Source organism: Taeniopygia guttata, chromosome 18 (assembly GCF_048771995.1).
Source record: "Taeniopygia guttata chromosome 18, bTaeGut7.mat, whole genome shotgun sequence".
NCBI lineage: Eukaryota > Metazoa > Chordata > Aves > Passeriformes > Estrildidae > Taeniopygia > Taeniopygia guttata.
The window spans coordinates 3,704,026-3,717,503 of record NC_133043.1 but is presented as its reverse complement, the minus strand read 5'-3'; the positions used below and the strand labels follow the sequence as shown (position 1 = coordinate 3,717,503).

The window sequence follows — 13,478 nt, the reverse complement described above, 5'->3', positions numbered from 1 at the left end:
ACAGAATTATGTCTCTCTGTCCAGAGAATGTGATGTCACACTGATATGCTGAATTCTACTAATATCCTGTCACATAATTAGTAAAAATAACATATTTTCTGTTCTGAAAAGGTACAGATTATCTTGTCCCCAACAATCCACCTTATACTTGACTCCAGAAAATTCAGTATTATGCTTTTGTCCCATTTTTCCCTATTCCAGATGAATACTCCCACAGGTATCTTGCTACAAGTCAGCTTAAAGTGAATGCCTCATCAGAAGAATAATTCAACAGATACCTGTAAAATCTTCAACAAATGTTGTCTACATAGAACTTTAGTTCATCACTCTGTATTTCAAAGAGAGTCAAAATCAATCTAAGATTATACTTTGAAATGCTAGAATTCAAGCAGCATAGGTGACATTAACTAAGTTGAGGTGTTCAGTAGTTGAAAAAGTACTTATAGAAAACATACTGATGTAGGTAAGAATGTTCTTATTTTAAATTCAAGATAAGTTTTCTTGACCAAAACATTGAAAGCAACTACTACCAGTGCCAAGAAGTCCCCTCTATAAATCTTCAGCTGCTACTGCAGGAGTTAATTTTTCAGACTTCTACATACATTTGGTACTGACAGTGTATAAATACAACTAAACATGTCACCTTCCAAAGTGACTCGAGCCTTTTAACTGTGTCTGCAGCTCTATCCAAATTATACAGCCCAAGATATCAAGTTATTCCCCCAGTACTTCTGCCACAACCATCTCGTGTTTAGCCAAGAATCGTGTGATATTCTAGGAAGTTCTCATGATCACCTATCAAAATTCTACATGAAAATAGAAGCAAACATCCAGCTTCTCATCCAATCAAAAAGAAAGATTTTAATACACAAAGTTCAAACTTACAACTCCCATGTAGCTACAAAGTAACCAGGCTCCTCCTATGTAGAAAACAACTTCTGACAGCCCCAATATGGAGTGCTAATACATCCTTGTCATAAAAGGAATCAACACAAAATAAATGTGTTAATGAACTTCAAATTCAAATGATTTCCAGCACTTCAATAGAATAGGTCTGAGATTCTCTCAGGAGGTTCAGTCTTTGTAATTCCCGCAAACTTCCTTCCATCTTGTTGAGTTCTGAGTAGAACCGTACCTGAAAAGAAGAAAACAGAGACATTTATAATAAAATACTTTAATTCTTTTATACATCATCATACTGTGGAACTATCTGTGGTTCTGCACAGCTTAAGATATTTAAACCAAATATACAGCAGCTTTTGAAATTCAAATGAGACAGAGGCAACTGCAATTCATGCTCAGGAAGGAGCATTCAGAGGAGGACAGACATTATTTGATTCACTATATTATTTGCTGTTGTCGGTCTTCCCCTGTTCTCAACATCCATATTCTGAATCCAACTGAAAATCAAATAATTATCCCAGAAGATGAAACTTACTTGGGCTCTCACAAACCTATGCAGGTTTGAAACCAAGTCCTTTGCTTCTGGAAGCATCGCCATGACAGTGAACTGAGCATCAAGTAACAGGCACATCCAATCCATGATCTGAAGGCAAACAAGAAAAGTACACTTACACTTCCCAGTCTGGAAATAACACGTTTGGCTTTAAAAGCTGAACTCTGAGACATTAACTTTTAATGCAAAATGCATGGGTTCATATTTTAAGGTATATTTGTGTTTTGATTGTTAAAGTGTTACATTGACTTCATACAGGTTATGTTGATGGACAGCTCTTTGTAGAATGAATGCAGACGTCAGCTGATTTTAGATATTCCCAAGTACTCACAGTTACACACCCCAGAAAGAGAAGGAAGCACGGCTCTTAGAATGAGCTGCTCACCTGATTTATTGTGGGAGAGCGTACTCCAGGAAGAGTGGTGTTAACTTTTTCACTGCACTTCACATACAGGTAATATAAATACCTGAGAAATAGCTGAAGTAGAAAAGTCAGAACATTTGTAAAGGACAGGCACATGGTAACATTAATAAGGATTTAAAAAAATTTATTTCTTGTTTTTGAATGAAACATAGATGCCTGTATACTACACATTAAAACCAAGTTTTTTGATTCTCTTACACCACCCATAGCTGGATGTTTGAAAATTCTCAGCAATATTCAGTGTAAACTGCATTCAGGGGTAATCACTGTTCCAGGGGATGTGTCAGAGCTGAGATCAGCTTTGTTTTGATGTGCAGGTTTTTTCTAAAATCACTGGAAAATCAAACATATCCTCAGGTACACAAAGTTCTTGAAGTTATATTTCAGATTTTGAGAAACAGGGGAGTTTGGTGTGTTTCTTCCCTAAACTGAGGTTATCTAGATTAGTATAAATTTGGGATTATACAGAGCTTGTGTCTCATAATTTCTAAACTTCTGTCTCTGGTAGGACTTACTAAATTACTGAGTCTTTTTCCTTTCTTAAAAAAACATCTACATCAAAGGAAGGTATTGTTACTTGCTAACAGAACATGAACTTTTTCCAGGTATGCTGGGTCATAAAGAGAGTTTTTTACTTACATCTTCTAAAATAAGCAAGGACTAGAAATATCAAGAAAAGTACACAATTATATGGAAAAATGTGATATTCCTTAATATTAATTCTTATTAGGCATCCTAATTTCATTTTCGTGCATTAGTTTGTTAATCAGACTCCTGAAAGAATGGTGAATTTCTCATATACAATAGAAAAAAATCTCTTCCCTTCCCTTCACCACAAAATAAGTGCATTTACACTTTTTAATGTTAAAATACTTACAACAGCTTGTTGAGGTGGAAGGTTTTTCAGGTGAGGCAAAAGAAATGTTTCAGTGTAAGCTGAATGGAGAACAGCATTTCTGTGCAGTGCTATTAAGGGAATAACACTGCAGGAAAAATACCAGTTTCTACAAACCAGAGTGAATTCCAAAGAAAATATTTCTCCAGATTTATGAGTTAAATTCTGTATGAATCTTATTTCTGTCATGAAATATCTACAGCAACTGAGCCATTATGATATATTTACTTGAACAGTTCTGTCCACTGCAAGGGCATAGCTGCCTGATGTGTTTTAACAGGCAAATATCCAAAGCACTGATACCTTTTCTCTTAAGTAGAGAAAAATTATTGCAAAAGTGTAATAAAACTAAGTTTAAATTGGTGTAGATACATTCTAAAAGCTAAATGTTTCCATTTACATTTTAAACAGTTTTTCTACTGAGTAGGAACAGCTCTTAGAGAACTCAGAAACGTTTAGCACCAACAGAGGATGTGGCTTTTGGCAATACCAAATAAAACATCCCCAGCACATGCAATGCTCTGGCTTCCCTTCATGCAGAGGATACAGCAACGCTGCCTTGCGAAGCCCAACGGGGCAGGATTCACCATCGCTGCGGCTCTGCCTGGGGATTTTGGTATCACACATGTCCTGCTCCATCTCTGCACTGAAACCATTCTCCAGAGTTTCAATCTTAAATTCCGTATCGTTGTATTCAACATCCACGTAACAGATGGCAGAATCTAGATTTACATCTATGCTTTGAAGATATTCTTCACTCATGCTGTAGAAGAAAATTTCAGACACTTAACACTTTTAATTATTAGCTTTAAAATCAGCAAAGCCATCAACACAGATAATAAACTCTTTGCAGGTTATTATGAAAACAAAAGCAGACTAAAATTTGGGAAATAAAAAAAGGAAAAACTGATTTTGAGTTACCTTAAAAATGTTTTCAGGCAAGCATAAGTAATTTCTTCAGGAATATCTGGAAACCGTTCTAGGCAGATTTGTAAGAGATGCATGTCGTTTTTCTCCAAAGCAACAGCCATTAAATCTGGACATAAACTATAAGAATATGAAATTAATAGGTTGCACAGTCCACACTGAGAACTACACTGGCGACTAAGGTAGTAGTACTAATCTTCCTCCTCAGACGGATTTTTATGTAAAACACCAACTTCATCAGAAAATAAGCACCTTTTGTACTAAATTCTGGTATTTCACAAGCAGCTTATAAAGAACCTTATTTCTACTTTTTTTTTAACTTTAAAGACTGCTTCTTACACTTTAAAAATGCAGAGTCACTACCTGTAGGACAAGTTTCGGGTTTCAACGATCTCATGCAGGAAAGTTTGAGGGTAGTACTTTGGATTTCTTTTACATCTGTCTATAAGGGCAGTGACCACACAGCCAATGGTGGCTTGCAGATCTGGGGTCGGTGCTTTTGCCATTAGTTGTCTCAATTCAGTTTCCAACACGTATGTAGAAGCATTCTGCAAAAGACAAATACTCTGCAACTCAGAAGTACAAGGCACATGTTTGAGAACTACCCTGGCATTAATTTGACCAGTTAGAAGCAGACCTATTTTGGAATTCAAGTTACAAAAATTTACAGAAATCCCTCACCACTCTGTGCTTGGATAGGATAGATTCTCTCAAGCATGAAAGGGCTACATGAGGACATGCCTCACTCTGAACTCAGGTAAGCAGTAACTGCTCATGCATCCTGTTACATCAGTGACAATAACAAGGTGTCCAGCCACAGGTGAACTGTAGATAAGTTTCCCTTCCTGTGTGACCTATCGCAGCACTTGCAGCAAGTTCTAGAAAGGAACTAAAGAGCTTATTGCTGTATTTACAGTGGAATTCCTGAGAATTTCTGACTTCCTATGGCCAAGATACCTTCAACAAAATTAAGGCCATAAATAATAACTTAAACCAGCAAAGTTCAGATGAAATATCCTCCCTTATTTATTGTAAGAGACTGTCATTAAAAAGGAACAAATTTGTGCAAGTTTCCAGAACTCAGCTGTTATAAGCCATGTATTGTACAGTTCTCAAAACGCTCCTATGACAAAACTTAATTTCACCATGCCCAAATGCTATTCTTGCACAATAATGATAACAAGAATATCCTTCCTCTCACCTGTTCAAGGCAGCTTGGTCAACCTGATCTGTGCAAGAGGACATGGAGAGAGGTAACAGCTTAAGAGACACCTAGAATATTCTGTGAGTGTCTAAACCCTACTTGAGGATATTTGGGTTACTTACTTTGAGTTTTAGTAAGAGCTGCCCAACTGATAAGGTCCCTGACTGTTCATCAACAGTGCTCCTTCTTGATCTTAACTATGGTAAAGAAAAACAGAGTTACTATTCAGCTCCAAAATATTTAAGGATTTCAAGCCAGATAAAAGGACAGTTCACATGTCAGCTTGCTGTCCAAACTATAATTACTAACTCTAATTGCAGAAACAGCGTTAGAAACAATCAGTAAGAGATAAAGTGAAACTTCTTTCTGCTGCAACACCTAAGAATAGCAGGGGAAAAGACAAGATAAGCAACAACCTCAAACGATCCTAATGCTAACTTACATTCATTCTGGACTCTGCTTTCAGAGCTACAGACTGCTGGGACTGAAAGGAAACCACCTGCTCTTCATCTTCCAGGGTATTCCAGTTCACAAACGAGGACACATCTGGGAACACACAAATGAAACTACATGCAGATAACACTTACAGCACATTTATTGAAGTATGAATATTGCATCAACTTCTTATGCTAACACATACTTTCTAAACTATAATGCAAGTGATTTTATGCCAAGAAAATTGCTAGTTTTTTTCCAGTAGCAGGCAATTTTATGACCTTTTTTACACTGTTTCTCCATTTTGCCTCTGGGAGCAAGAGAAGTAAGTTATTACACAATTTATCCTGAGCATTACTTGCAATGTTTTACCAATGCTGAGTTTAAAACCACTATGACAGTACAATTTTAAACTGAAGTTCACAAACTAAGGTTTGACATTGTCCTATCCAACCACAAACTCTTTGAAAATACTTTTTAGGAAAACAGCACTTCACTTTGTTCTCAGTATTCATCACCAGCATTCCAGTGTTCTCAGTAATTCCAGTATCTGAATGACAACTCAGGTTAAGTGAAGCCACAATAAATTCAGAAACTTCTGTGCTTTGGGATTCCCAGCACCAGTAGATTTAGCAGCCAGGAACACAGTACAGTGTGAAGCTGCTTCAAGCTGCTTAGACTCAAATAATTAATTTTATAGGACTGTGTTAAAATAATTTTTATACAATTTCAGACATCTTCCTTTTACAAGATCTTTTCACTGTAATTATATATTAAAAAAAATCTTACCAAGGGTTTGACTATCCTTTAGTTTTCCCACAGCAGCTGCCAAGGACGATGTTTCACACTTGTACAAAATTACAGTCAGCACTTTCCCATGAAATAGAAAAAATTTTTCCTCATAACACCACAACTGCAAAATATTAAAATGTATCATAAATGAGATAAGCAGAAAAGGGAATTCCTGCACTGATGTGTAACTCCTTACTGTAAACTTCAACTGGAATTCAGTGATCAGATTATTTTAAATTATTTGTGGTAGGCTTAACATTTGTTAGCAGCAGAAATTACAAGTGTTGAGTATTTTTCCAGGGATATCCTAAAATATAGTGGCTGCTCCATATAGTAGCATTAAGTAATTTGAAAATTTCACATTATAAGTTTCCTCTTGTGCAATTTTAAGACAAAAGCAGTCAGCTGTTTGGTGTCATTTCATTTATTTGACTCTTGAATAGCTTGAAGTGCTGCTCAGGTGCTCATAGAATAATTTCTTTCCTCAACTGCAAAATGCCTGAACAGAACAGACGCTGCTGGGTTTTGTGTTCAGTGATTTTATTCACACCAAATAATCATGACCATGAGACATGACAAAACACGAAATTATTACAGAAATTCCCATAAGCCACCATTCTCCCAGAGAATATTCTGGCAGAAAGTGCTCATCAACTGGTCAGCATTAATTTTGCTGCAGAATTACTGCTCCTCCAGCAGCAGCAGAGCTCTGCAGCCCAACAGTCCCTTCCCTGCTGTCAAATGCACAAAGCTCAAGGACCCCAAACCCATGGCTAAGCTTTACCTGGCCACTGGTCCCCAGGGGCAACTCCTTTGAGGTTTGCAACGTCTGAAATTTTGTATTCCATACGGTCAGGTACTCTGAGGGAAGTAACAGATAGATGAGACCAAAAAGCAACATAAGCACTACTGCCTTTGCTACTTTCAGTTACAAATGCTGGAGGAAACAGAAATACCTGTTTCAAAACAGCTCAGCCAGTATTTAGCATTAGGAATTGCATCACTCAGGTTAAATCTCAACTTAAAGAAAAGTTGGTTTTCCTGTGAAGAACTTTAAACCAGAGGCTGGGACAAGAGGGATGGCAGAGTTTTCCCACCCAGTCCTTTGCCCATGGAAATTTTAGACCTTATAATACCTTTATATGATTTTTCAAGTTACCTTCGGGCTTATTCCCAGATGCAGCCAGACTGCCCAACACTGCAACGTGGTCTTTGTCCACAACAACTAAAGATGTTCCTTTCAGAACAGCTCCAGATACTGAAAGCTTTAGTAGCAGTGACTTGGACAAAATTTCTTCTTTTTTTTTTTCCTCTTCTTCTTCAGTATCTTGCTGTAGAGGTATCAGAACCTGGTACACAGAGTCATTGGAATCTGTCAAAAGGAAAATAATAATCACTCTTTTACAAATTTTTTTGTGGAAAAAACCTGTTTGATATCATATGGCAAGAGGCCATCCAAAAAAACCCAGTATCCAGTGAATGCTGATAGAGGAATTAATGCAGGATATTTAAAGGACTTATTATAATCCAAAGCAGCAAAATGAAAGTACAGCAATAAAGGTGCAGTGAGATCTGCAGGGTACAAGCGATCACAGGAAGGAACAGTTGGCCTTTGCAACCATTAAAGTATCAGGAATCTTTCATTACTACTTGTAGCTGTTTTAGGAAGTTTAAAAAACTAAAAATATTACACAGCATTTCACAAATATGAACATTTTATGTCCTTTCATACAATTCTTTGCTTCATTATCACAACCCATTAACAAATATAACTTACACAAACACAGAAGTGTGACAGTTTGGTTTGTTATATGTGCTGTGAAACACAGTGGCATGGCTGATTCCTGTTGTTCAAGCTTGTATTTGTGTAGACTACTCAGCTTAGGCTTCTGGACATAGACAAAAAAATCCCCATCCTAAAATAAAAAAAAAAAAAAAGAAAATTTTCCCTTAATTTACACAAAGAAGATATAACAGAAATTCAGATATCAGTACTGCTTAACTTTGGATGTTGTGCAAAACTAGGAAATTGCATTTTCTATAGGACACACAGAATAATTTGGAGTAGTCTGCAGACCAATAAGTAAAGAAAATTCTTATTTGATGCAACAAATGGATTTGCAGGAAGAAGCATTTGCATAAAGACAGATTCATGTATAATTCCTTTTTTAAAAACATACATCCTAGTCAACAGATCTTCACAACGAGCAATGGAGAGCCACAATGTCTACTGTACTTCAGCTTATTAATTGTTCTCTGCAGTTCTGAGAGCCCAGCTTCTCAGCCCTGAATGCAACACAACTTCCATTTAACTGCTGTGTTGATTAAATCAGGATAATGATCCCACCAAAAGCTCTTAAAATCAAATAAAACCGGTGATGGATTTTGAAAAAAGCACTCAGGTTTCCTGCTATGAAAGTTTTTAAAATAAAAAGTGTTTTACTCACTTTCTCAGTAGTGAAAATTAAGACAGGTTGTTGGCCTTCCATAAAAGCTCCACTCCACCTAAAACCAGAAAGCTGGATGAACATCCTCCAAATTCTAGGTTTATACATAAAGTCATATCACTATACACAAGGCACCTTCTAACTTTAGGAAATCTCTATAAATAACTCTAAGATTTTAAAAACAAAATGTTGGAAGAAAACACTCAACCCCATGATCTTGGTCATTGATTTCCCCCATCTCCTCAAAAGAAGGAACAATTTTCACCATCACAATCAATTCCCCCAAGCAAGAATCATCACAAAGTGCAGCCCTTACCTGATGACCTCGGCTGAGATGAGGTTTTCAATCTCCTGCTGAGGAGCCTCCAAGAGCACATCCAGCGTCCGAGCCGCCCCTCCCCGGAACAGCACCACCGGCCCCGCCTGGGGAAGGGAGTGGATCCTGTACACATCTGCTGAGAGCTGCAAGAACAAAACCAGAGCTCTGTTCTCTGCTGCACTACCCTGAAAACTGAGTGCTTTATTCATGATTCTCACATTTGCCAATAAACTTTTAATAGAAAAATTATGAACCTTTAAGATTCTTAATAACGTAGATCTGAATGTTGCTGATTTGCTGAAATGCCACAAATAATGCAAATCACTACCCCAAAAAAAGTCAGGAAAATGTCCTGATGAGCATCACATTCCTGAATCACGTCAGAAAATACATGATAGGGTCAGGAGGTCACACAACTGCTCTACAGCAACACACAAAGTGATGTTTAACACATCAACAGCAGAACACAAAGATCCGTAATTGAACACAATTCATCATCTTTAGAAAGTCCTCAGAAATGCTGGCCTTGGCATAAAAATCCCTCTAAGAGAAATATTCTGATGATAAAGTCAGTGCACTACTGCACAACATCATGAAGCACAAGTTAAGCTAAAATATAATATGGCTAATACTACGAAAATTGGAGCAGTTTTTCTCTCCACCAGAATCCAAAACACATAACAGAGAACACATGAAGACTTACTGTTGCTTTAAAGGCTTTGTCCAAGTTAATGTCCTCATTCTTCCATATTCTTAGAACCTTTAAGAGAAGCATAATTTTAGGTAAAACAGTAACACACAGACTTCTCATCACTCAAAATACCAGCAACTGCCATAGGAGGAAAACACACAGAAGCATGCATAGTGACCTGAATGGGAACTGCCCCAAGGAGGGAGCAGAAACAACAGGAATAAACTCAGAAATCCTGAGCTGGAAAGAAAGGACAAGAAAAAATGAAGGAAAAGACACAGCAGAACTCTGAATTAAAGTAGATCAGAGTGGTGGAGACAGGTGAGATACAAATCACCTGATTTTCACAAGCAAAGCAAGGCCAGGAATGATATTTCACCAACAACAATGAAAAGCCAAAGGCTCAGCATGATCTAAGCAAATGCTACATAAACACAAGAGAAACATTTAACTATGAAACAAGAGCAGAAAACCAAGGATGGGTGTGTGAATTACTGTAACCATTCCAGTATCACAATCATGCAACTGTAAATGTCACCCAGGATCCAACCAAGTAACTCGTCCTTAGGGAGTGCATGCAGGAGGCACTGAGCATCTCCTGTGTCCAAGGGCCACCAGACCATGGTGCTCAGCACAGAAGCTGCTCATGTCACCAATGTGCCAAGGGCTCCCCACGCTTCCAACCTGAAATGTCACACTGCTGATTTTTTCCTACCTACATTCCCTCAGGAGCACCCACCAACTCCTTCTTCCCTCTCCAGAAGGATGAAGGCTCTCACCTTGTCGTCGTGAACGGCGATGAACTCATGGGTTTCAAAGTTGCACACGACGGGACAGGTGAGAATCTGCCCATGCTTAACTGACCAACAGCCCAGGGGCTTCTGATCCGAAATCTACAGAGTCAGAACAAAGACACTGCAATTCAAATGTAACATGTGAAACACCACTTTGGGGACTTCTCTCATGACAGAAAGGAAATGCAAGGCAGCCACACCTGACCTGAATTAGAATATCAAAATATGGAAACTGCTATACTCAGAAATTCCTCTTGAGCATTCCTGTTTCCAACTCTAACACCAACAATTTCAGAATAACAGGAAAGAACTCTACTTTAATTAGATTGCTTTTCATGTAAGAAATAACTTTTCCCTGTAACAGTCTGAAGGGTTTATGCCATGAAGCACAGGTACAAGGCCTGGCTTTTTCAAAGGCTCAATTTTATCATAGTGTAATTTGTTTTTACTGACTAATACAATCACACACAGACTGTGCTTTTTCTCTTCCTATTTCAAGGTGAGCTACTGAGACCAAGAGCAGTGGATTTTGCAGTCTGAACTCCTGTTCTGTGTGATTCACAGTCAAGGGCACTCAAGCCCCTCTCCTCCCTCCAGAGTACACTGGGCATATTAACAAAGTTGTGTTGTCACATATGGACTTAGCAGGGGGAATAAACAACCCAAAGGAGGCTGTACCATCAACCCACTTAGATCATGGAATGCTTTGGGTTGGAAGGAACTTTAGATCACCAAGTCCCACTCCCTGCCATGGACAGGGACACTGCCACTGTCCCGGGCTGCTCCAAGCCCTGTCCAGCCTGGCCTGGGACACTTCCAAGGGTCTAGGGGCAGCCACAGCTGCTCTGGGCACCCTGTGCCTTACCTCCCTCACAGGGAACAATTTCTTCCCAATATCTAATCTAAACCTACTCTCTGTCAGTATAAACACATTCCTGCTTGTCCTGTCACTGCCGTTTGGATGTGACAGTCAACTGGAAACAGAAACTCAAATACTTGCCTTAAAGTTCCTTATTATGGTCTATGGAATAACAGAGACCAGAACACATTTCCACTTTCAGGTGCTGCAAACTAAAGTCTTCCTGCTGCCAGCAGGACGGCAGCTGGCACTGAGCTGACAGCCCAGAACCTGGCACTGAAGGGACACGCACCTGTGGCTTCGGGAAAGTGTTTTTGGGACGGGGAACGGACAGAAAATACCAGCAAGAGGAGAAATACGCGAACAAGCGCCCGAGCCGTCCCGTGCTCCCGAGCAGAGGGAGCGGGGAGCAGAGCACGGCCAGGCCGGGGATGGCGGCGGGGGACGGCGGGGCTGGGCCGGACAGGCCGGGAGGGAATCGGGGAACCGGCGCGGCCCGGCCCTGCCCGGGGCCACCCCCGTGCCGGGGCCACCCCCGTGCCGGGGCCACCCCCAGGCCGGGGCTGCCGCCTCCCGAGCGCGCGCGCGCGGTACCTTGAAGAGCGTGGCGGCGCGGCCGCGCTCGGTGAGCAGCACCAGGTCGCGGCCCGGGCCCGGCTCCAGGCACAGCCCGGGGCCGCCGCCGCCGGGGCCGGGCCCGCGCAGCGTGAAGCTCTCGCACAGCGCCGCCATCTTGGCCAGGCCCGGCTCTCGCGAGAGTTGGCGCGGCGCGCGCACCCCGCGAGAGCCGGGGCGGGGTCGGGACGGGCCGCGCTGTCCCCGAGGGCGTGAGGCGGCTCCGCGGCGGGCAGCGCCTGAGGCGGGCGGGCCGCGCTCCGGGCCGTGAGGCGCTCCGGATGCTGTGACAGCTGAGGAGAGCGGCAGCAGCTGCCCTGGGGACAGCGGGACACTCAGGGGCCCGCGTGTCCCCTCCCCAGGGCCCACCGCTCCCGCGGCCGGCAGCGCGGGCTGTATGCTAATGAGGCGGCCGATTTACGCTAATGAATGGCGCACGTGCACGCCAACGAGAGGGGCCGCGGCTCTGGCAGTGAAGGTCACGTGTATGTTAATGAGGCGGTCACGTGTGCGCTAACGTGCCCGGGCACGGGCGGTGAAGGCTCCGCTGGGCTGAGGGGGCGCGGGGGTCCCGCCCGTGCGAGTGCCCTGTGCGGGACAGGGTGCGGGATTGTCCCCGGGCAGCGGCACGGGGTGAGGGGATTGTCCCCTGGATAGCGGCACAGGGTGAGGGATTGTCCCCGGGCAGCGGCACGGGGTGAGGATATTGTCCCCTGGGCAGCGGCACGGGGTGAGGGATTGTCCCCGGGCAGCGGCACGGGGTGCGGGATTGTCCCCGGGCAGCGACGGGGTGAGGGGATTGTCCCCTCTGGGGCACAGCCCGGCCCCGTCGACCGCGCAGTCGGAGGGTCCCATTGGGGTTTTCACCGCTTTGTATTTTCCGGTGTAGATTTTGAGTGTGTGCAGATGTCAGTGCAGCCCTACCCCAGAACAGGAGGCCAAGGTGTACAAGGTCAGTGCGGGTCACTGCGGGTCCCTTTGGGCCCTGCCCCACCTGGCTCCGGTGGCCGGGCCGGGCACGGTGACCCAGCGGCTGCCGAGACGTCCCCTTTGCGCCGTGCGATTTCCAGTTTAAAACATTTCCAGTCCCCTCTTTGTTCCCCCTGCCCTGTCCCACGCTGCCCGGAAGCTTTTCCCTCCTGAATGAGCGCTGCCGTTCCTCGGGAGCAGGGAAAGCTTCGTTTCCATGGAGAAAGTCTCTGTGTAAAACCGTATAAAGAACCGTTGTGCAAGGGAAACTTCTGTTGGCTAAAATTAACTGACTTGGAGACAAGCCTGAGAGGATTCGAGTGGTCTCTCTTCCAGTATTTTCCAGTTACTGAGCTGTCAAAGCCTGGATAAAGGATTAGATTCCCCACTGAAAAACTTCCTTGTCAACCAAATGGTCATTTACAAGTGAATGGGCTAATGCCAGACTGATGGGGCACCTGCCCCGGTAAAACCTTTACAGAGCAGGGACACAACGGAACCCAGGAGAGGCTGTAAGTGCTTTAAATTTTCCTCACAAAGTTAATTCTTTGTGCTGTTTAATTTTGAGGAAGTGACTTGCGGAGCTGGAGTAGAAATGTCAATGTTACATATTAATGAGGAGGTTTCTGCCTACAGGAGACCCAGTAAGAG

The 13,478-nt window shown here is 42.3% G+C and overlaps 1 protein-coding gene across 1 annotated transcript; it reads right to left on the bottom strand.

Annotated features, from left to right (window-relative positions):
• Positions 1 to 841: 841 nt before the first annotated feature.
• On the bottom strand, positions 842 to 12,203 carry NOL11 (nucleolar protein 11). The gene is made up of 18 exons (XM_030287461.4): positions 11,838 to 12,203; positions 10,370 to 10,483; positions 9,603 to 9,659; positions 8,897 to 9,042; positions 8,581 to 8,638; positions 7,911 to 8,049; positions 7,293 to 7,505; positions 6,918 to 6,994; positions 6,131 to 6,254; positions 5,349 to 5,452; positions 5,029 to 5,103; positions 4,066 to 4,250; positions 3,697 to 3,822; positions 3,323 to 3,538; positions 2,758 to 2,836; positions 1,842 to 1,934; positions 1,439 to 1,546; positions 842 to 1,135 (listed from the first exon to the last, which is right to left on the bottom strand). The coding sequence occupies exons 1-18, from the start codon at positions 11,973 to 11,975 to the stop codon at positions 1,022 to 1,024; spliced, it is 2,166 nt and encodes a 721-aa protein (XP_030143321.4). The 5' UTR covers positions 11,976 to 12,203; the 3' UTR covers positions 842 to 1,021.
• Between the last annotated feature and the right edge of the window lie 1,275 nt (positions 12,204 to 13,478).

Bases quoted from the DNA above. Each gene is read 5' to 3' on its own strand.
- NOL11 (XM_030287461.4), bottom strand. From the start codon at position 11,975: ATGGCGGCGCTGTGCGAGAGCTTCACGCTGCGCGGGCCCGGCCCCGGC. The intron at 7,506-7,910 runs GTAAGTTATATT...TCCTTTTGACAG, and splicing joins TGTCACACTTCTGTGTTTGT to ATTCCAATGACTCTGTGTAC. The intron at 3,823-4,065 runs GTAGTGACTCTG...ATATTCTTATAG, and splicing joins ACCCGAAACTTGTCCTACAG to TTTATGTCCAGATTTAATGG.